General features: G+C 41.4%; 1 protein-coding gene across 5 annotated transcripts in view; it reads left to right on the plus strand.

The window, feature by feature from the left end:
• Positions 1–18,675, plus strand: part of MCTP2 (multiple C2 and transmembrane domain containing 2) — a 109,788-nt gene extending 91,113 nt beyond the window's left edge. For all 5 annotated transcript variants that reach the window (XM_015873144.2, XM_015873146.2, XM_015873145.2 and 2 more), the window contains 4 exons: positions 9,401–9,510; positions 11,874–11,983; positions 13,371–13,468; positions 15,750–18,675. In XM_015873144.2, the coding sequence (XP_015728630.1) occupies positions 9,401–9,510; positions 11,874–11,983; positions 13,371–13,468; positions 15,750–15,818 (387 nt within the window). In that variant the 3' untranslated portion in view covers positions 15,819–18,675. The remainder of the gene's footprint in view (positions 1–9,400; positions 9,511–11,873; positions 11,984–13,370; positions 13,469–15,749) is intronic.
• The last annotated feature ends 5,125 nt before the right edge of the window (positions 18,676–23,800 follow it).

The following is a 23,800-nucleotide window of genomic DNA, read 5'->3' on the forward strand; positions in this document are numbered from 1 at the left end:
ATTCTGCTCACTATGAAAAATTCATTGGATTTATGTTTTTTCAAGTTTATCAAGCCACAGTGACAAATGATGAAGGGATTAGAGGGCATGACATGAAGAAAGATTAAGAGAATTTAATGTATACAGCTTGAGAAAACATAAGTAAGAAAAGGAGAATCTGATGATCTATAAATACTTGAGAGCTAAAAGGTGAGGAATTATTTAACAAGCAACAGCGTGCAAAGGAACATTAGCTGTTGGGAAGAAAGTGCTCACAAGGCAATGTGAAACTTTCAAACTGTGTATTAAGTTAATAAGCTCTTTGTGGATATTCTGTGGTTTAAGAGTGTTACAGTGAAGTTGTTGATTGTTGTGAAGGAAATCAGTGCCACAGTTAGGAAGTGTACTTAACCCTTCTCAGTCGTAGACACTAGAATTTAAGCTCAGCAGACCTGTTGGTGGGAGTAGATGTTTAAAAGTAATGGGCTTTTCTGTGGTTGCTGTATTTTGATGAGCAAACAAAAATCCATCCAAGTAATAACTGGAAGTTTTAGACAATCCAGGTGAATTGTGGGATTCTTGCAATGAGCAGAGAGATTCTCATTTTTGCATTATTCTCGTTGTTAAATTGATCAACATCTGAGTTCCACCAGATCTCCATTTCCCAGAGCCTTTACTGCATGAAACACTGTCACATGGACACCTCCATTAGGCTTTCTTACCAAGATAAGTCTTTTAGCTCAATATTGTGACAATAACAACTCCTAACTTGTATTAATCTGTATACTAGTATTGTGTGTCTGAGATTCAGACATGGAATTACTAGAGAATTGCCAGTCATTCCTCATGTTCCAGGCCACTTACTTTGCTGCGTTGCCTCACTGTCTTCCTGTTATCCTGGGTATATTCGCTGCAGTGTTAGACCACGTTGTGCACATCTTTAAGTGTTAGGTTATTCTAAGTGACTTTTCCAAGTTTGAGGGTGGCCAATGCTCTCTATGCAGTACAAGAAATATGTAATTCTATGACATTATCTCACTGCAATGTCAACATTTAAACAGACAACTGTACTTTGAAAAGAAGTCTGTGTATTTTTTTTCCCTCCCTAATACAAGAACCAAAGTTGAAATCTGTTAGTTGAGTCGTAGTCTACGAGGCCACTGTTTCTGTTTCCTATCATCATGCTGTATCAAAACAGTCGCACACGTAGCCTTTCTGGGTTCTGCTGCAAGTTAGACATAACAGACCACGCTTCTGGGAATTGTAACACACCCTCTAAGAGATGAACTGTTTACAAATTATAAATACACAGACACTCAGTTCAAAAACCCATGAGCAGATTAACTCCCTCCACCTAAACTATCTGTCTTAAATGACAGCGCTTAATTGCCGAATCCCCCATCATTTCTCCCTCTGCCCTTTCCAAATACCATCACGGAGATAAGAGAGCTGTGTCCCTTTGGCACGAGCTGCTCGGTGGATGAATGCCTTCTCGGATTCATTCCATCTTAGATGTGGAGTTCAGGCTCTGTCCTGTCAGCTCTGGGCTCTGTCAGACTGTCTGAAGGATTGTTTTAGAATTATGTCGCTGAAACATCTTTTGCCCACCAGTATAGTGGTATAGACAAGTTGTATGCAGCTTAGATTGCCAGTTGTCTGATCATTGACTGTTTCTGTTTATTTTACTTCTTTTCCTCTTTCTTTTCTTGACAACGACTGTGGAGCTTTAAGAGCAGGCAGCTACTTTGTTAAGTAAGAGTGTGCTCGCACCAGATTGGAAAGAGTCTTGGAATTTTCTCATGGCATTAAGTTTTGTGGAAAAAGCTTTGCATTTCCACCAAAACAAAACAAAAAAATTAGTGCTATTTCCACATTTGGTAATTGAGTCTAAAGAAAATCAGACCCAAAAATAAGTCAGCAGAGATCTCTGTTCTTTTTCTGGGAGGATCCATCCAGTGGTGAGCTGACATAGCTGTGCTGGAGTAATGGGATGTAATAGGGAAGGATTAGATGACGCTGTGACTTCAAGCCAAGTTCATTGACGGCTTCCAAGAAATGTTTAGCACCTCGTGGTTAATTTTTCTGGGGGGGAAGGAGAGGCCAGGAAAAATCCCCAAAGAAGAATTCCTCATTCCCTATGTAAGAAATTCTTTCAGAAATATACCAACTTGTACGAGAAGAGTTTGAAAAGATTCAGCCAAACAAATTAAAGTCAAATTCATCCGGTAGCAAACAGCTGACATTTTCCATTTGTGTTCGATTCAGCATGTGGAAACCTTCCGTATGGATCTTATTTGTACGGGTGGATTAAGATGAAAATTGCATTAATTTCCTCCACAGTAAAGGTCAGTAATTGAAACATGAACCAAGAGTCTATTGTGTAAGACGCTGTATCCCCATACTTAGGAAAGGTCATAGAAGACAATAGCATCTCATTGTTTTATTCTCTGAAAATATAAATAATTTCATTAGACTCTTACTTTTTTCTTCCATATAACAATTGTAGGATAGTATTTCATCATTTCCCCTTGAGGTTGATGAGAAGAAATGATGGTAAAGGCTTGAAAATCCCCCATCGTTCAAAGGGTGTGATCAGACTAAGAGGGGTCACACACCTTCTCCACAAAATTGTGGGCAAGATCGTGTCATAAAACCAAAACAAATCAAGGTGTATGTTTATGTAGGCTTGAGCTTCCTAACATTACTGCTCTCTCTTTAGTAAGTATGATGGATCTTCTCTTGATTCTTCCTAATGAGTCTGTGTACAGACAGCGAATAAGCTGGGCTCCTCCATCATCTATATTGGTACTAAGGGATGGATTCTGCTGCTTGTCCCAGGAATGACTGGTGCAGAGAAAGAGGATGGGGCACTTCTAAGCACACAGGATCCATCTGGTCTGGTAACTGTATTGACTAAAGTAATGAAAGTTTACGGTTATTGTTTAAGACACTATTATGACTTCGGCAAGTTTCCTCTATGCTTCTGATTAACCTAATCAACTTCTGGTTAATCGAGAGTACACAGATTGCTCTGGGTATGCTTTCCTCTTTGCAAAACCTTCTGCGAACCAGAAACAGGAAGAGAGATGATCTGTTATTTCTCAGTCTGCAGTGTGACATGTTTTAGGAATGCTGTGATCCACAGGCAGCCATAACTTGGCACAATCCTTGGCCCATCATCGTGGCCCACCAGCATTCTGGACATCCATACGTTTGAGAGTGATGGGAGAGAGGAATTCATAGCAGGGACTATGCAAAGATTTTTAGGTATACCAGGTGCTGTTGCATGTCTTTCCTCATATAAAACCTTGGGAGTCATATGCAAGCTGACAATTTTCCTCTTGGCCTGCAGGTAGGCGAACCAACACTGTAACTCCTCTAAATCTCTGGAGGAATATTAAATAGCACCGAGCAGACCTCTGGGCTGAGCTCATAAACCTCAGGGAGCTTAAAACAAAATTTCCCTTAAAAATTCCAACTATGTGAAACGTTGTTAAAATTTCTTTTGAATTGGGCAGACATACGAATAGGACTATCTTCCTCCCATACCCCAAATTGCTAGATTATAGATGATGATGCAGTAGTTTAAATCTAATCACTGTGCAATTGTTCTTAGGTCCCGTGTATTTCCAGGAGAAAGCATTTTCTTTTTTTTGCTCAAAGTTGTTTTTCTTTTAAGATAAAAGATGAATGACGCGTTCTTCTCTCTGTTCAGACTTCTCTTTTTCAGTTCTTGTGCACACGTTTCTTACCAGAACGTTGCTTTATTCTGTTGTGACTACTGATATTGCTTTAAGACTTGCAGTAGTATCACCAGATCCTGGGTTATTTTACATCTCCATGCAAATACATACAAGCACAGAGCATGCATTTTAAACTCCTGTATTTCTCATCTGTCCAGAGGGAAAGCAACAGAGTTATGACCTAAGCTTCTCCATATAATCTTAAATTCTAGTTTGGTGTAGAAAAATCAAAGTCTGCTTTGCACAGATGAAATCTGTCTAATGTAAGCAAAGAAAGTGCTGTGTTTTCCTATGAGCACTCCTTAATGAGGCATGAGATGGCCATTTTTGGCCTTTTTGCCCCCCAGACGTAGCTGTAGGATGCTGTGCCCTGCTTTTAAAACACGTCCTATTAAGGCTGGTGGTGCTGTCCTTCGTATCAGCCTGAAGTAATTCTATTGGCTCTGGTGGAATTATTCCAGATTTCACACCTTTTTAACTGAGAGCATAAATTGACCTGTATGTGTTGCATTTCCTCTATTTGGTAATTATTTCAAGTACGCTCAGATTCGCTACATTTCCACAGCCAGGCAGGCACATTTGCAGCATGGTGTTAATAAACAAAACGATCCTGTGATGCACAGTTTTGGGACTGCACAAGGCAATCACTCGGAGTTTGGCAGCCATCCCCTCTGCCTGCTTGTCCTCCTGTAGGAGCCAAGAAGCCTTCCTCAGCATGCAGCAGACATCACAGCTCAGGGCAAGGCAATGACTCAGCAAGGCAGATTGCTGGGATCATTACGGCCACCCTTAGCTCCTGTGGAAAGCAGGAGGTTCAAGATTGCCGTGGTGTCTGTTTTCAAAGCTCTGCCTGGAATTCATTTTAGCTACCAAGGAACTTCCATGACTGCCACCTCCCACAACGGCTTCATTCTGCTGCTGGACTGATGCTGTTAGCAAATGGTTCCCTGTAGACAGTAGAAAACAGCGGTCTCCTATTTATGCCCAGTAAAATCTTTCTAGTTCCAGAAGTTCTTCCTCTGTGATCTGTGAGTATTTTGGCCTTAAGATGTTTGATAGGAGTCTTGCCAGGCAGTAGTGAGTCTGGAGGTCCGCATTCAAGGTGAGGCTGGACCAGGCTCTGAGCAACCTGGTCGAGCTGTAGGTGTCCCAGTGCACTGCAGGGTAGTTGGACAGGATGACCTTTAAAGGTCCCTTCCAACTCAAGTGATTCTATGGCTCTAAGTTACAAGTGAAATCCAACTTTGGTTACATCTCTTTTTCTCTAAGTAACTACAGCATGTTTATCAAAACCCGGAAGAACAGCAGGCTAAAAGGCGTGCATGCCTGAGCTTTTTTCTTCCCCTTTTCTGTCTACCTTGTTTTGCTGCCAATACGTTGGGGAGTTCCTATCTGGTGCATGGGGAGAAATCCTGACAAAATATTGCCCTAATGTGTTTGTAGCTGTGGTAATGTAATGGAATAGCTGTAAGAAAGCTAATCCTGATGGCTAGGCCAGCCCAAATGAGGCAGACTGACTCTTCTAATTCCAGATTTTTCAGTCCTGACTTGGTGGCCCGTGTCTCGCTTTCTTCCTCCTTTTGTATTAATTCCTATTTATTCTCTCTCCTCCCCTTATTCCTCATCCTTGCCCCTGAGTGTTCTTCAGCTTTATATATTGAGTTTCCCTTGGCATGCCAGAAATTTGCTGATGAATACCACTTGTCTGAAAGTTGCATGCAGGATTTCTTTTTGTGCAAGCGCATTGTATGAAATCCGAATGGTACAAAGCATTTAGAAGTTGCTAGTGAGTACATGCCTGAAGTTTTGGTTGTCTGCATATGGTATGTGCAGTATATACAAAGAAAAATTCACTTGTAAAACAGCGTGGCAAAACATCCTCATGTTTTACTCTTTTGGATGTATCCAGAGCAAACTCTAAAGGACAGAGTTAAAAACAAATAGGGAACAGCTTTTAGCCTTTGTGAAAGTGACAGTTGTTAATCATGGAAACAAATGACTGCAAGAAGTAGCAGATCTCCTCCATCCATGTTTTCAATTCAGCACTGAATTATTTGTTCGAGAAGCAGCAGTAAGTAGCATTGTTTGGGCTGTGGTGCAGAGCGAAGCAAACGATGGGTAATTTTTGTCCTCGGTCTCTTCCTCCATAGGTTTCATGATTTCTCTTGCAGTCCTGGCACTGACAACTGTAGCTCACCAGTGGTGAATTGATGTGTTAATGCTGGAGATGGCTCCTCTTGGCCTGCCCCATATTTCATGCACTTTCAAAGTCTCTGTCACTGCAAGTGCATCAATTTTGTTGTCATGCGAGTTTCTTTTGCAACTGTCCCTGAGTGTCTGGGAGCGGGATGGCTTGTTGGGAAGGGAAAAGAAGATCAGAGAAATGCAGCAACCCCTTAGGTGCCTTTCTATGTTCGGATTGTTAACCGCTGTGCATTTCAGAAAGAGAAATCTAGAAGCACTTTTCATTCAGCGGGGCAGAGAGAGAGATCTGGTGTCTTCATGTGGAAGTTCAAGCCGATGTGCATTAACTGGACACAAAAGACTTAATTTGTGAATTTGCTGGGTTTTTGCTTTTTTTTTTCCTTTCCCCCTTCTTCCACTGACATGCTTAATCTTTTGTAAGACCCCTTTTGTGTTTTTGTTCAGGCAATTAATGTAGAAACGAAGGTTTCTTAAATCGGGATATGCAAGGAAGATTTGAAGCAACACACTGATTATATAATTAATTCTCAGTTGTAAGTTCATTTTCATGGACTTAATTCTTTCCCAGAGGCTGCAGACTGGTTTTGGTCCACCCACAGTGCTGTAATCAGCTAAGAAATAAAGAAGAAAAAGGCCTTGAAGGAAAGGAAGTTCCATGACTGATTTAAGGGGGGGGGGGGGGGGGGAAATAAGTGTGAGAAGCAGGTGGGGTATTTTATTTTAAATTCAAGAAAGTGCTTCAGAGCTTTGGTTCTTAACCGCGGGTATCCAAATCCTGTTTTCCAGCAGCATAATACATTGAGCCCAAAAACAACTGGGAGAGGAGCAATATCTGAACAGGAAGGAGAATAATTACCTGTGCTGCAGGTGGGATCATGCACAGATAGAAAAGTAGAATGGAAGGTGAATTTAGGATTACATCTTTAACAAATATCTTAATGCTCAGTAATAAATTTCTGTATGGCAGTTGCTCATTTACTAATAAATATGGAGCAGCGACTGTATTCTTGATGGGCTACAGCTGTTCTCGCTGCTTCTGACATTGTTTTGTGAGGTTCTGACTTGAGAAAGCATATACAGTGCTCCACAGCCTACATAAATTGGAAGATCTCGCTTGTTGTGCTTCATTTGTCTGCTTCTCTCCTGCTTAACCAGTGCCTAATCATATCATTGTCCAACAACTGAGTTCAATTAAAACACTTTCTAATTCCTAACTACCTTTCCCCATTCTTTGCTTGCATATATTTTGTATTACAAATAGAAAAAAGCATATTGTCTGGGTATGATTTCAGTGCACATGCTAGGTAAGGATACAGTTGACCTTTTATCCCATGAGCTGGTGGTTCCTGTTTTATTTTTCTAGTCTGCTTGGTGGCTGCTGCAGGAGTGATGTGGTGTTGGTTAAAGTGCATTATCACTGTGTTTCTGTGCTCAGTGGAAAACGTGTAAATGAAGCCAGCATGATGCAGATAGAGTTGTTGGACAATCTTCCTTTCAGCTGTGGATAGCAAGAGTAGGCTTGCCCTGGAATATCACTGAATATCATCTGAAGTGGTTTCTTTACCCATCTGTCTGTATTAGGATAGAACAAAATCCCCACTGGCTGCTATACTGCTCTCAACTTCTACCAGCAAGTTTGGTGTGTAAGTGCCAACTATGACTAAGCAGCCGTTGCACCATTCTAGTGAAGGAATGGTTAAAAATAATCCTAATGTGTCATTTACATTTGAGCCTAGCAAGGTTATAGCTGGAGCTGTGTGAAAATGACTTTTTGGTGCTATTTTCACATAAGCTGACTTTATTTATTTATTTAGTTCTGGGGTTATTTCACACCCCAGGGGTTTCGTGTTTTTTTTTTGTTGTTGGTTGTTTTATTAATGTAAAAATACTCATTTTCACACCCAAATGTGTGATTATTTAAAAATCTTGCTTCTATTTACTGTGCATTCCCTTGCAACCTAAAGGCAAGTATTCAGATATCTGGAGCTTGATAACTCCGTGGTGGTGTTGGCTGACTTTTTCAACTCAAAAATTACTGTGAAGAGAAATATGCAGTAAGTAATTCAAAGCTTGGCTTTTAAGGGTTATGAGGGCCATGCTGTCATGTCTGGCTCTTAGTATCCGAGGATGGTTCATATGTTATTTTAGCACGCACAGATGTAGGGCAGTGCCCTCTCTCAGATGCACACAGACCCTCTCATGGCATGATAGTGTCAAAAGCCTGTAGCAGTGAGACTTCACCTCTGTGGCCCATTGTGACTGCAGGTGGCCTCTGACCCTCTCTCCTGCACAGCAGAATATTGTGGTTTCATGGCAGTGGGAAAATTGTAGGCAGTATTGCTCTGAATGTTTCCAGTCCCTGCTTACTCTCACGTACTCTGCCTGGCAGGGATGATGGAGAAAGATGAAATCATAGAACAGCTTGGGTTGGAAGGACCTTAAAGATCACTGAGCTCCAACCCCCTGCTATGTGCTGGCTGCCCCCTCCAGATCAGGCTGTGTCCCATCCAGCCTGGCCTTGAGCACTTCCAGAACATGGAAAATGGACATGACTTGCAGTGTACCACCATCATCCCTCTTTGGATGCTGACTGGTTAAAAACAAAAACACAAAAGCACACAAAAAAATATCTTGTTTCTAAATGGAGCTGGTTTTGGAGAGTTTAAATGTGATGTAAAATCAGTGTCCAGGGCTCTGCATTTTGTAATAAGTGAATGTTTTGCTGATTTCTTGCTAGAATATCTGCAACCGCACCAATTTGCATGCCTGTATGTGTGTTAGATTGCTGGCAAAGAAACGCTGAATGCTGATAATTGTATACTGATTTCCAAGGCTGATTTAAGTCATTTTGATTTTTTAATTCATTCTGTGCTTCCTTTTTATTCCTGCACATGTGTAGTAATGTCCTGTAATGTTGTTGCCTAAAATAAGCAGTAAGAAATGAAGTTGAGAGTTGCCTGCTTTAAAAAGAAAATGTCATTTTTTCCTTTGATTCTTTTTTGTCCACCCCCCCACCCCCCCAAGTGAAATAATAAGTCTCTGTATGCAGAAGGATTTAAAAAAAAACACATTGCATCCAGTATCTTGCTGCTAATTTATGTACAGAAAACAGCATGGCTGTTGGGATGCTCAGAAAAGTGATATTCAGAAGTTATGGACTGAGGGGTGCTCAGCACCTCTTTTGGGTTGATATATAGCTGGGTTCTTCAGTGAAATCCTGGCCTGAAATCCTGAACTTCATGTTAGAAGATAAGGAAACATCTGCCCAGGTGCTGAGGAAAAGGAGGAAAATGTGAGGAACCATTTGCCTTCATATTCATTATATATATTAAATGTTTTCTTTCCTTCCTTTAGTGATATGCTTGAGTTCATGGATACATGAACTGGGAATCTCTAACTTTTCTCATGTATCTGTGAACATGTTAGCAAATTCTGAGCATAATGTTTTGCTTTTTCTTTTTTGGGGGGTGTAGGAATCTGAGAAAAAGGGAATAATTGACAGAATCCACATGGTCCAAGAGATCATCATAACTGTTCAAAGCATTCTAGAGGAAATTGCTTCGTTTGGAGAGAGAATTAAAAAGTAAGTGATGGATTTTTCTTGCTTAACCTTGATTTGCAATGAAGCAGAGCTGGGGCAGATTTCTTGCAAGGTGAAGCAAGAGAGCTTGGCCATGGAATTTCTATTCCAAAAATGTTCCCAAAACATAAAGAATAGGAGAGACCATGCGCTCTGGTGGTGTAGCTCTCACAGTGTCTATCTGCTCAGACTTCCGATCTTGTCTGTGATGGATTTGGGATGGGAAATGCTGCTTGAAGTTGTGGACTCAGAACTATTGGGTTTTTCTTTGTATTTCCTCCATAGAAAACACATAGGGGACTGATGGTATTGCCTTTCCCATGCCCTCCCTACCCTGATTACAGGGGTTACCAGTCATTTATTTCCATCTACAGTGCGCTGATGTTCTTCTCTACCATTTTGAGCTTCCTGCTGATGCCACAAGGAAGCCTGAAGGCAGTTTTCTGGTCTTGTCACAGCAGGAGGCACATGGGGTATTCCTGACCCTGAAAGGGAAAGAGGTGAAGAGCCAAAGAGGGGGAAAAAAAAGGAAAGTCCCCCGCACAAACACATATAAACTTTTATAACCCAATCTTTATTGGCAACTCATTGACCCACATTGTTTTCTGTTTTGGGCACAAAGTGATGGTTTGTGTTTGAGACACACTTTAATGAGGAGCTGGGTTCAAGCTAAAAATACAGCAAACCCATGTGCTGTAGTTCCACGCCGTGCACCCCAGCTGGGGTGGAAGTGGCCCAGAGATGTATTCCAGTCTATGAACAGGGCAGTGTTCTGCCCAGCTGTGTGGCAGGAAGACTCACTATTAATTCTTGTATTCATTTTGGTGACAATGGTCTTAAAGAACACATTGGGTATTAATGTGGAGGCCCAGTGTAATTTCAGAAGAATTCCATTGTAACTCAACAGAAATGTACCATTAAAGAATTGCCACCAAAATTTTTTGTAAGTGACAGACTGAATCGTGCTGCAGTTTCCATCTGTCACTCTAGTTATGCAATCATAGGGAATTTTACTAGTTTAACAGAATTGAGCTGTTTTGCTACTTGTACTTTTTTTTTTTCAACTCGAGCTATGTTGATGGCTTCTCCTCCACCTATTTTTACTTACTACTTAGTACGTCTGGTGAAGCTTAAAATTTTTCTCCTGTACTGGTAGTTTTATTGGTCAAGAGAAGTTCATGTTATTTTCTAACCTGGCAGATGATCCACATTCACTCCCTCTTCTTCCTACTCCCTGTCATCATGACATGATGAAGTTAGGAGGTAGATGGCATGAGACGAATGCTACAATCATAGAATGGCTCTTGGGTTGGAAGAGAGTTGAAAAATCATTTTGTTCCAGCCCCTTGCTATGGACTGGTTGCCACCCATCAGATCAGGCTGCCCGTAGCCCATCCAACCTGGCCTTGAGCACCTCCAGGGATGGGGCACCCACAGCTTCTATGGGCAAAGACCTGTAAATCCACCTACCAACTAGTTAATGTTCATATTGTCTCCAGATATCTCAGTGTCTGATGATACAGGACAACATGTTGATGAAGTAACTGCTGGGATGTATTAATAGCTGATAACCCAAAGTACTTAGTAGGCTTACATGTGAATGATACGGCTGAAAGAAAGGTTTTTTTGTGGGCTATGAGTCTAAATTACTGTGGTGATTGAGAGCCCAAGTGGAAAAATGTGGGTGTGCAAAGGCTTGGACAGCTGAGTACGTACAATAGCTGACTTGAGACAGCCTCCTACATTAAGTGTAATAAGAAATTGATAAAAATGTAAGGAAATAGAAGCAAATGTGTTCCTATTAAGATATATTTTTATAGGATATTATTCCCCAGTACTACGCAGAGAAGTGACTAACTGCTCTTGTAAGGTTTAGCATTAGTTGTAATTAATCCATTCCAAGTTACCGGCAGAGTTGACTCTGGCTACCTGCCACTTTCAAGTCATGCATCAACACCCTTTTCATGTCATCTCCACTGTGGTCCAGCAGAGCCAGCTCAGATGGCTTGCACCTGCAGCATGGCCTTGTCTCCAAATCAGATAATCTTCCCATGAATAATGGAGAGCTGACTGGTGAGCAGAGATGTGTAACAAGTGCGACATGTATAAGAAGAAACAAGAACAACTCTCTACTTGGCTAACAACTTCACCAAGCCCCCCTGAGGCTATCCTCTCTCCTTGTCCTGATATCTGCCTCTCAGATATCACCTTTAATCTGTTACAGCATCCAGGTGCAGGACTCTGCTTACCCACTTTACAAAGTGCATCTCTGTATTTGAACGCATAAAACATTGCAAAGAAGTCATTATATTATTATCTGTCACAAATTACAGTGTAGAAATACTGATAAGTGTCATTCCTTGCAGCACATTGAACTGGACGGTGCCCTTCCTCTCCATTCTGGCCTGCTTGTTCCTCATTGCAGCAACACTTATTTTGTACTTTATACCGCTGAGGTACATTATTTTAATCTGGGGTAAGTACTCTGCTGTCTCTCATATGCTTGCAGTGTATATGTTATGTATTCACGGGATTAAATCTTTACATTTCCTGTTACAATCAGTTGCTTTTACTTATAGATGAATTAATATGCTATAAACCTCTTAACATGTTTTTCTTTCCCTCCCTGGGTCACCCAACCATCTTCTTTTCTTAGGGCTCTTTGCTTGTTTTCAACAGCACCGCAAGAAGCACAAAGTGTAGATAAGCTATTTTCATTTATTGTTATTACTGTTATTAGGAAGCAATTAGCTTCCTTGTGCTGGAGCCCCCAGCTGGAAAATGATAGGGAATGGGCAAGGTGTGTTTGAAGAGCCTGACCATGAAGGCCAGTGCCCTGGCAGCCATTTGATTCTTAGCAAAATCAGGAGGAGCATTGTGCTCAATAACCTGTGGTCCAATGGGAGGCAGTGAGAGTATCTTTGGAGCAGGGAGTGGAACAGGGTTGTATGTAGCTCACCCTGCCAGGCCTGAGCTACTGCTGTAGGAAAAAAGAAATTAAATAAAGGATTAAATCGAACAAAAGAAAGAGCAAAAGGAAAAAGGGGAGAAATTGCTGGGAGTGAAAAGTTCTGCAACAAAATACTGTTATTCTGGTATGGAGGACATGGTGAATACATGAGAACTATACATCCATTCAACATCATCTAGACTGACAGGGCCTTCAAATATGATACGTGTTAAACAACTACCCTGTGGCAAGGCCTTAAAAGACCTTATGGTATTTTCTGTTTTTTAAAAATCAGGTACACAGAAAATTGTGTTGGCATTTTGCTACAAGTATATGGCTTAAAAGCTGCATTTCAGATGTGAAGCAGGAGCATTTCACAGAGAGGAGAAGGCTGGAGCAGCCATCTCATTTTGAACTACTTTCAAGGAGACTAGTATGGGATTTTGGACAGGGGTGTTATAGGATTGAATGCTATATTATGATTCTTGGAGGCTGCTGGCATATGAATTTTTTTGGCCGTTCTTTGAAGTGAGCTGGCTGTTTTCTTTTGCTCAATGACACTTTGCTCTTCTACAGTGCCTTTAGATAGCCATACTGATCTCTTAGTGGGGAAGCAGCAGGGTGTTGGGTGTCTTTGCTGATGTGGGATAGTGGATTTAACAGTCATTTCAGTGGCAAATTGGTTATATTCTCCCCACGTTACCCTCCAGCATGAATGCATGCTGCAATCTCTCCCTCCCTCCCTACCCCTTGCCCCATTGACGTGACTGGCAATGTGTGTGTGGCTTGAAGTTTGAGGCATCGCTTTCATACTAACTTGTGACTTCTTCCCTTTTTCACCTCACCTGAACAGTTGAGTAGGGAGGGGGATAGAAATGAGCTGCATTATTTTGTTTGCTTTTATTTTTCCCAGGCATAAATAAATTTACTAAGAAGCTTAGAAATCCCTATGCCATCGATAATAACGAGCTACTAGATTTCCTCTCCAGGGTACCATCTGATGTTCAAAAGGTACGTAATGAAATGGCCAGCACCAACAGAGGCAACGAGCAGCTCTGAGAGCGGCTGGGGTGCTCTGTTGGGGAATACAGTGCCCCTTCACTTTTGAATAACTGAGATAAGGGATTGGGAAAATCCATGGAGGGCAGGGGGGGTGGGGGGGTTCATGGGGAATGTTAGAATAGAGGGGAGCCAAAATCCTTTGTCAGAAGCATGATTGCAGAAAAATTATCCTGAAAAGACTTACTTAAAAATGATCTGGAAAATCACCCAATGTGGTTAGTGAACTATGGTTTCCGTCACCTTTCTGCTCCTATATTTGTACAGAGGAAAGAGAAAAATAGTCTCTTTGATAGAGATAACCATCCAAAAGGCTTTCTGAATTCTCCCTTTTCTCAAAATCGAGTGGGGGGGCAGGGGGGGGATTATTTCCATCACTTTGTGCTCACTGTGTTTTTTTTTCACATCAGCCATCCCTCAAAATTCTTCTTCCCCACCCACCTTGAACTCCAGGCTGCCCTTGGACAAGGCTCAGCTCATCTTTCTCATTACAGAAGGCTTTGAGATGTGTGTAAAATACTCTGCGGTTGATGAGTTCAGTCTTCTACCATTACAGAATTATAACTTTTAATCTAGCCAGAATCTATCCGCCCTCAATTTCAGTCAAGTCTCATCTCTTTTCATATTTCTTTGAAACAACAGCAGTGTCTTTGGTAATCCTGCCAATCTTCCTGGGAATTATTTGAACAATAAGTCCTTTAGAATGTCAGGATCTGTTTATTTCTCCTAAAGAAAAGAGAATGGTCTTGCTGAGTAACAAGGCGCGTGATATAAAGGATTCTTTCTTTTGTTTTAATCAACTGGAATCTGTGTCCTCAGGCCCCGATCCTGATGCTCTGGATCCCACTGACATTGTACCTTCCTCTGTGAATCGTGGTACATTCACAGTGAGGTGCTGCTTACTGTGAATAAGGGGATCACAATCTCGCCTGTAGTGATTTTACTCTGCTGGAGACCGAAAAATAATTGCCTCCATGCAGCGTCGAAGCATCTGGTAGAAACAGGGTTGGAAAGGCTTGTGGTGACATTTATCTCAAGAGGTCACCAGATTGGCTGATGGCAGCACTAATAACTTGAGAGAAATCTCTTCGTAGACTGGTGGGAGCAAAAGAGCTAAACAGGAATAATCATAGAGACGTTAAGCTTGAGTGTATTTTTGGTTGGGTTTTTTTTTTGCCATTGCTCTCGTAGAGCACACTGGATTTGCAGTGATGGTTCGCATATGCCCTTTTGGTGTTTATATTTGAAGATAAGCTGCTTTTCTATTTATGCTTTATTTAACATTTACATTTGTAACATTTCCTTGAGTGGTTTCTATCATTTTGGAAACCTTTGAACTCTCTAAGGAAAATGATAACCATTTACTCTGAGAGAGGACTAATAAAAGTTCCTTCGATGGGACAAACATTTTCAGAGCAGTTTTCCTCTGTTGCTAAAAATAGTGAAGCCCGTATGTTATCCACATAGTCCTCCAGCAAAGAGTCATCTGTGGCAACTCCAAATCCTTTCTGTCTGCTTCCTTTAATGTGCTATTGATGCATCATCATGATGCACTGCGGTACTGCAATGAGTTGGAAAACACCTCTGTGTTTTAGCCATTTACAACCCATGTGTGCTAGGCAAAAGGCAGAGGAGTGGAAAAGATGGCACATTCAGCAAAAGGTTTCTGTGGTTTCAATGGGAATACTTCTCTGTGGTACAACCGGCAACTTGCTGATCCTCCTCAGTTTATCACTTGTTTTACCTGTTAAATGGTAAATGAAATAGTTTTGAAAGGTAGAGGTAACTTTTTCCAGGTTCAGTTTGATTAAATATTCCAGCATCCCAAAGTCTGCGTGCAATTTTGACAAGTCATTTTTGCTGCATATTGGGATCCACTTGATCTGTTACTCCTCAGAGAAGTTTATTAAACTTATTGGTTAATGCCAGAAGAAGAAAAACAGCTCCCAAACCAAAACAAACCCAAAGATCTCTCCTCTGCTACAGAAATTAGGTAGAACCCCATGTATCTCATTAGAAAAATCTGCTTTTAATATTTTCGTTTCGAGAAATGATGCATGACTTCTCAAATCCTTCCTGCAATTAATCCCCCATGTTCCTGTGTTTAGAAAATGATTCATTACTTTTGAACCTTCCTTAGTTTCCCTTGGTTTGTCCTTGGGGAGCCATTAACACACGCTGTAGTGAGCTAGAGTTACCTAGCTGCAAACGTCATGTCTATTTGTTTTTACAGGTGCAGCATGCTGAATTGAAACCATACAGCAGCTCCAGCCCCATTAGGAAGAAACGGAGTGCTCTGTAGGATGAAGCGCGATATCGGAACACAGCATCTCCCTCTGTACCCCCCACATGAACACACGTGCTTCCCCCTTCTCTTCCGAGTTCAGGACAACACAATAATTTGCTGGGGCTTATTTTGTTGTTGTTGCTGTTTCTGGTCTTTTTTATAAACACCTATTTTGAGTTGTCTTTTTGGGCTGTCTTTTGGCACCAAGATGTAGACCCTAAAGAGCAGAATGGAACACGTGAATTAGTTTGTAGGGTGGGGAGGAGTGTGGCAGGGTATGTTGCCACTGCATTCCCTCTTATTGTATATTTTGCTTCAGTTGCAGAGGCAAGGCTGGATGTGGCAGCACTCCATTTTTTATTTTTTTATTTTTTTGTAGGAGGAAATAATTCTGCCTAGCGTAGCAGATCAGCTGAGCTGATGTGAGGAGATGCTCTGAACCAGTTTTTAACATATCCAACAGATTTACATTAAGATATGAAAGCTATTCTTTTCTGAGTTAAATCACTGTGCCTAGAAAGGTTTAAGCTCTGAATTAACGAGTCTTTGATACCCATCTTCTGTTCAAGCAGTGTACATCTTAAAAAGTTTTTTATCATAATTAGCAGAGTGAGGAGCTCCAGCAGTATCTCAATATTTCATCCAGCACTTGTGGGTTTTTCCTTTTTCCCTTTTCTTTAAAAAAAAGCCCACCCTGTGGTTAACTGTTTGGGTACTGGATTCATCGGAGATCCATTGCTGGCAATGGATGCATGAGAACCTTCTGCTGCAAAAGGATTAAGAGACTGCAGAGAAGCCTGACTCACTGACCTGAAAAGACTCTGTTGACTTGCCTTTTATAACTCCATCTCATCAGATATTTTCAGCACAGCTCTTGTTTTTCTGTCTAAATCCAGAGGGGTCAACACTACAGATCCAGGAGAAGAACACTTTATTGCCTTAAAGAAACAAGTGCTCGTGCAGGAAGAGTACATGGTGCCCAAAGATGTGGCTGTGCAATAGCGGGCAGGTGTTGGTCTGCCGCTGATTCCCATTGGAGTCCACAGGGAAAGGATCAGAAAATGAAGTTACGTGGGAAATAAGCAATGAAGAAATGGGAGAAAGGACCCAGTTTTCTGAGAGGAATGTGGTTTCTTGCCTTTTAATTGATCTTTCAGCTATTGTTTTCTGCTTTGTAAAATTCACGTAACCAGCATGATCCATGTGGTTTGCCTTGGGAAACTGAGGTGGAGAATCATGTAAACCTGCTCAGTTTTTATGAGTGTCGTCCTCAGTCTTGTAGTTGCTGTAGGACTTAATGGGAGTGACTTGTGACTTGTCCCTGCGAGTCGTTGTTAGCATGAGAGCTGGAGCTTGGTTCTTGCCATTCCCAGGCAGGTGCTTCCATCAGCATCACCTCAGGTGGTTCACCTTACAAAGAGAATCCTGGTGCTTAAGTTGCTTTTTAAAAAATAAGGCTTTGGAAGTAGTCCAATTGGAGGTAAAACAAGTGAAGCTTTGCTTATGGGTTGGCAATCCAAACTGTGTTGCACTATTTGATGATGCAAACTTGACGGCCTGATGTATGAATTTGGGGATGAAAAAGTAACATTGGAGTATTTTCCATTGGGTTATTGACAGGATTCAGTGGTTTTTAGGTGTTTGTTTTTCCAAAGTAACAATCCCCTCTCTGCCATTGGATCAGGAGCACGTGTTCATAGACTTAGAATAGAATAGTTCAGTTGGATAGGACCTACAAAGGTCATCAAGTCCAACTACCCAACCACTTCAGGGCTAACCAAAAGTTAAAGAATATCCTCAAGGACATTATCCAAATGCCTCTAGAGCACCAATATGTGTGGGGACATCAACCACTTTGTTAGGAAGTCTTTTCTAGTGTTTGGCCACCCTCGTGGTAAAGAATATTTCCTGATGTCCAGTCTCATCCACCTCTGTGCTGTTCTCATGGGTCCTGTTGTGGGCTACCAGGGAAAGGAGATCAGTGCATCCGTTTGATAAAGAATGTGTTTGGCTCTTGTAAGAGATAGAAGAAAGATTATCTCAGTTTAAAATACTGTAAAAATGCCTCTGTGTGTGCACGCGTGCTTGTATACCCATGCATGTACACAGTTGTGTATAAAGAAGAGTACATGTATAATGTATTTATAGGTGAGTATGTGTGGGGAAAATGATTGAACATATAGATTTAAAAACCTTGAAAATGTTTATGAAAAATGCCAAAGATTCCGAAGCTTATCTTGTGTCTGTTCTTCTTCGTTTTGTACCGTTCCCGGCATGTCTCTCTGGCTGAGCCAGATCTCTGCATGATTTGATTTACTTCAAGTTAATGAAGTCGGTTGGAAAGAGTCTTGTAGAAATTATAAAATCTCCAGTAAATCTCCTTCTTGTACAGACAATGGATGTCCACGGATCTCTTTTGTTAAACCAGTTTCTCAATCTTCTGTGTAAACAATGCCTCATTGTCTCGCTACAAACTACCATGCAGTTTATCATACTGTAGTCTTGTCGCTTTGTAGAGACCCAAGTCCCACATATTTAAGTAGGCATGTGAAATCAGATCATTGATATGAGTGAAAATATTCAGCTGCAGCAAGCATTTATTTATTCAGAAGTTGAGAGTGATATTGTAATAGTAATATATTTTTTTTTTCCCTATAGGTTTTTTTCACATTTGATTTCTGCTCAGGATAGAGGATGATGTCTTTATATATAGATGTGTGTTTTGGAATAATTTGTATTAGATTGTTACGTTGGAGACATACCAAACGAAGGGGTCTGGATGGCCCAGTATGTATAAATGTTGTAATGTCTTTGTTTTGATAAGTGCTATTTGAAATGCAATAAAACCTTGAGGTTGTGATGACGCTTTTAATTTACCTGGATTAGGACATACATTTCTCATTCCTTACAAAATATTTACTGAGCTGTATTATTTAGAATCTGGCTAGGTGAGCAAGTACACCACTTGACAGTGCAGTGTATCAGCACCTGTGGTTACCTGAAGTGGATGCTGTGCTGCTGGAGGAGATAAGGTAAAGAGATACCCCACCTGCTTTTAAACATGTTTGGTTGCATTTCCCAGCCCCTGCCTAGGGGAAAGTAAGGTTAACTGCATTTGCTGCACAATGAAGTAATCAAAACCTTTATTCAGACTTTTCATTTGATTCCTGAAGCCGGAATATCAGTTGTTATGTGCCTGAGTGTCCATCTGCCCATGGGAATTATTGTTTTTTACGTTGTTAATCTATACACTGTGTAGCATGGAAATTGTAAACTTATGTTCTTAATTTAAGGTAGTCATTTGAGTCCTACAAGATGTATATTTGCATTCTAATTTCTCTAAGACCAGAAGGCATTCCGAAATGTAAATCTATCTGTGGGTCCTTTGGCTGACTGTAGATTACAGAATATGGAGATTTGTTGGTGGGATATGACCAAACGTGTCTACTGCCTTCACAGCGTGTAAATGACTGGGTTTGACATACGTGTGCAAATGAAATATGTACTCATGTTTGCCCAAACAGAAGCTGCTGCTAAAAGTTGGTTTCTTGACTAATCATGAATAGGAACGAGGACTCGGCTCCCTTATGGATCACTGTCAGGAAAACTCAGTCACTGAAACACACATTGTGGAAAGCAAGCAAGCAGCTGAATAAAGCAGTCAGCGGAAATGTCACAAGCGCCTTTACTTTCGTGCTTGCAAAGCTGCAGTTTTAACCTTCAGCTCTTGCATTCTTCTCCCACAAAAAAACGATGGAGAGCTCAGGCTCAGCCCTGCTGCTCTGGGACTCACACCTATGGCTGCTGCCCTACAGACCTTCCCTCATTTGCATGGGGAAGTGCTCATCCCCAGAAACAAGGCTCCTGCTAATTGACTGCCTGGTGTACTAACAGCTCCCAGGACTGGGTAGTCCCACAGGAAAATGGAGAGTTGCCATTTAATTTCCTGTACTCTACATGGGGCTACTTTGGTTGGGTTTTTATTTGTAGGGCCTGACTTCAGGAATCACCACAACTGGGTTGTTTTTCCCATCAGCTCTGTAGGTTCACACTGGGAAGGAATTTGGCTGCTCTGAAGGGTTAGGACAAAAATCAACAAAATACATTCTAATCAAACCTTAACCTTTAGATTCTCCATCCTTTAAACTAAGCTGATAGACTGTTTGGGAAATGTTAACTTTTGACTCTGGAGACTGTGGTATGTATTAGAAGGGAATCCTCTTCTGACTTAATACTGTACTTGTATTTTATCTTTAAAGCTACACGTGTCAGTGCCCTGGTGCATCTACCCCTTTAAATCACACAGACACACGATAAGAATATCTGCTGTTCAGCATCCTGAAAGTTAGCAACTGGGAAGAAAGCTGAGGTACTACATGCTGCTAACCTGCTGTACTGCAAATGGAGTTTTTTAATTGTTCTCAATTGAGGATAACTTAAACCAGGTGAAATTCCAACATTTTTTGAAATGTCTGCCAGACAATTTTATCAGTGGAGAAGACCCTCAGCAGCAGTTACGTAGTTCCACAGGATATGTGAGTAAGCAATGTTTTGCTTAGTGTAAATATTCCAAAGCATTTAGAAATAAGAAAGTGAAAAAACCTCCAGATGATACCATTTCTAACCCCCCTTCCTCTGCATTGCTTTGACTTAAAACAGTGCAGCATGTAGAAAGTCATTTTGTTTTGAATAAGTGATGTGCTCCTTTGACATGAATCATGGAGCTGAGCACAGGGCAGCAGGAGGTGGCATTCAGGGCTCGGTGTTTTCAGAAGCAGCAGCACCTGGGCAGGCAGGAGTTCAGGTTCTCAGCATGGCTCTAACCTGAGGGCTGGTGATTCTTGTTAAATTTTACGTGGGGGAACACTGCCAATCAGTTTCCCTGTGTTGGATTGAACACCTGCAATTTCCTTCTTGGCTGAACGAGATGATGTGCCTCTAAAAAAAGAAGAAAGTAAAAGCCAGAAGATCGGCAGACATAAACTTCATTTCAGCTGCTTTCTTAGCTGGAAAAAAGCTTTTTTCCAGCCTCCCAACCTCTTTTAGACCTCCTCGTAGATAAAGGTAAGAGGCTTGCTTGTAGGTTGGACACATGCATCTGGTTCTGGGTCTTCTAGATGCAAATATGTTCAGGTTTGGATGTGGACAGGTTGCCCCTCACACTGGTGATCTATGGTTCAGTGAAGGTGCGTGCTCAGCTGACACGCACAGTGGCCTTCAGTACACAAAGGGTGGATAATGCTCTGGGCTTTGATGAAATGAAGGGTGGATGGCTGTAAGGAATGACCAGAGGAGTGCTTAGCTATGGGTTTCCCATTTACACTCATGTTTTGATCGAATTTCTAGCAGGTGAATGAAGAAACTTTCTGGCTCTTGATCTCTGCATTCTGGTAAGTTTATTCTGTCAACAGGAGGAATATTGAACAATGTTAAACTGTGTCACCTACCGAATGAAGGTGATAAGAACCAAAGAGTTGGTACTTGCAAACAAGCCCGAATGCATTGTTTTATTTCTTGAGCAAACCCTTTCTACTGCTTCTGTTATAGCACTTACATCTGAAAGATGGGATCCGAATATCTTTGTGCTCATTGTCATGTAGGGCAACTGCTTCTGAGGGCCTAAGCCTATGCACAGTGAAACGTGTCTTGCTCACTTGCAGGGGTGGGGGAAAGTCTCCCTCCATCTCTGGCAATGGAGGACTTTACTGAAAGTCATTGCCATTCCCTTGCATTTATCACTGCCACTCTTGCTCTGCATATTTTTGGTATTCGCCATGCATTGTTAACAGTGATTGTCATGTAATTAAATCACTGCTCATCACAAGAGCCTATTTTTATGCTGAGATAAGCATCAGAAGTCTGCTGCAGCGTCCCCCAGATCAATAAAGATGTTCCCTGTAGGATTACAAATAGTCTGGGGTTGTACAGGGCACTAGAATTAATTAGGAATGATTTCTCTTTTTCTTTCTTCTTTCAATACATTTTTAATTGTTTATCCATTTTCGATGGGCTTGTTTTTAACTCTGCCATGTTGCCCAGATGCTTCTGTTCAGACCTTCTGAGTATTAGATACGATATCAATTTGGACAATACCATTTGCTGTAAGCGCTCACTATTATCATCATCTTTCCATAGACATGTGTGACTGTTGCCTCAAAACACGTTTCTGGATGTGATATTTTCCTCTCAAGTTGTACACCTGAGATTACCATTAAATGGATCTGTTAAGTGCTGGGATTTAACCAAATACAATCCATAACCTTCAGGCTCTCTCCTGAAGATGTGGCATTGTGATCGGACGATCCTGGGGGTGAGCAGAGAGAGTCAGGCCATTTACCAAGGAAGTGTTTGCACAAAGACTCTCTCTCATTTTCACACAGTTTGAGAGCTTGATTTCTGGGGTAGGACTGCTTCTTCATATGTTTCTTTTTCTTTTAGGTTTGTACAATTGTATAGAAATCTCTTTGGGGGAAATGGATAAGTAGCAGTGCTGAGGCGTTTGGGAGCTGCTTCTGGGAGAAAAATGAAGTTTGATTTTCTTTCTGTATGTGCGTGTGTGTCAAGGGCTGGTTGTACTCCAGTGAAAACTGTGGTGAAAGATCAGATCTGAATCCATGGATTTCCAGGTGTCTTAAGGTCAGCGCTGATGTGATTTTCTTTAAAATTAGATTGGAATTGGTCTATGAAGTTGTGTTATTCTTTTATCCTGAGTGTGTGGGAAATGGAGAAAGCCCTAAATCTGAAACCATCTTTACCTTGGAGGATTGATGCCTTTTGGAATTTAATCTTTCTGCAACAAAACAAAACAAAAAACAACAAAGCCTCCTTTTTGTGTATAGTTATCTTAAAAAACAAGAATCAAAAACCCAAAACCTCTGTTTTTGCCTCCTCAACTGTGTGCAGCATCATCCAAAGCACATTGGATTATTTAGGGCTGTACTTTGCTATACTCAGTTATCTACTTTCCTCAGCCTTGCTCCTTCTGTTTTTGTCCTGCTTACATTCCAGTCTGTTTTTATCATCTTCCATTGGTCGCTGATCTGTGGTGTTGACTGGATGTGTGAACAGAGCCTGTGGGCCATCTGCATAGGACCCTGGTGAGACAGAAGTCGCTTAAACAGAGCAGTGGTGTCCATGAACGAGGCACATGGAAGGTGAAAGTCAACATCCTCACCCATGCCATGTCCTTCTCATCCAGCATCATCAATAATGGAAACAGATTTTTCAGCTCTGCTGCAGAGGGAGTGTTTGCTCTGCTGGAGACTCGGGGAAAAGGTAAACTCCTTTTAGGGAACTGAAATTAGTGTAAGGATTCCTGTAGGAAAGTACAGCCACTCTCGCTATGTGAGAAAGAAATTAACAGTTGAGTGTTTTGCAATTGCTGTGTGGTTCTTTGTGAGCTGTACTTGAAGTGCATTGATATAAAATCCTTGCTGAGCTCAAAGGCTTTGAATCAGCCTGGCTACTCTTGTGAATTAGATAAATAGTGGCCGAACTTGATGCTGTTTGACTATGATATATTGTTGACAGCAGTTTGTTGGGGGAACAGATGATATTCATGCTTTGTCAATATGTACAACATTATGGAAAGCTGGGCTATGTACCCAAAGTGGAAGTACATTTTTGTTAAAAACTGACTTTATTAGTGAGTAGTTACGTAAATACAGTGAGCACCACCCCAGTGTTGCTGGAATCAATGCAACTCTTCTATTGCTCTGAGAGCTTCTCCATGGCTTAGGTCACTTGCAGCTGCTTGGTTGCCTTGCAGACAATGCTGGCCCAGTAGCCAGCATAGCCATTGGATTTCCATGCAGTGTGTACAGGATATCTGAAGGATGGGCTCAGCCTTCCCTTCACGTTCAGGATCTGTCAGATGACTGTGGTGGAGATATTTATGTAAAAAGAACACCACCCATCCCTCAAAATTATCTAATTCGTGCATGGGTGTTACAGAATCCTCTTTCAGGGTTACAGGACATGTCTGACCCTTATCTGTT

The sequence above is a fragment of the Coturnix japonica genome, chromosome 10 (assembly GCF_001577835.2).
Source record: "Coturnix japonica isolate 7356 chromosome 10, Coturnix japonica 2.1, whole genome shotgun sequence".
NCBI lineage: Eukaryota > Metazoa > Chordata > Aves > Galliformes > Phasianidae > Coturnix > Coturnix japonica.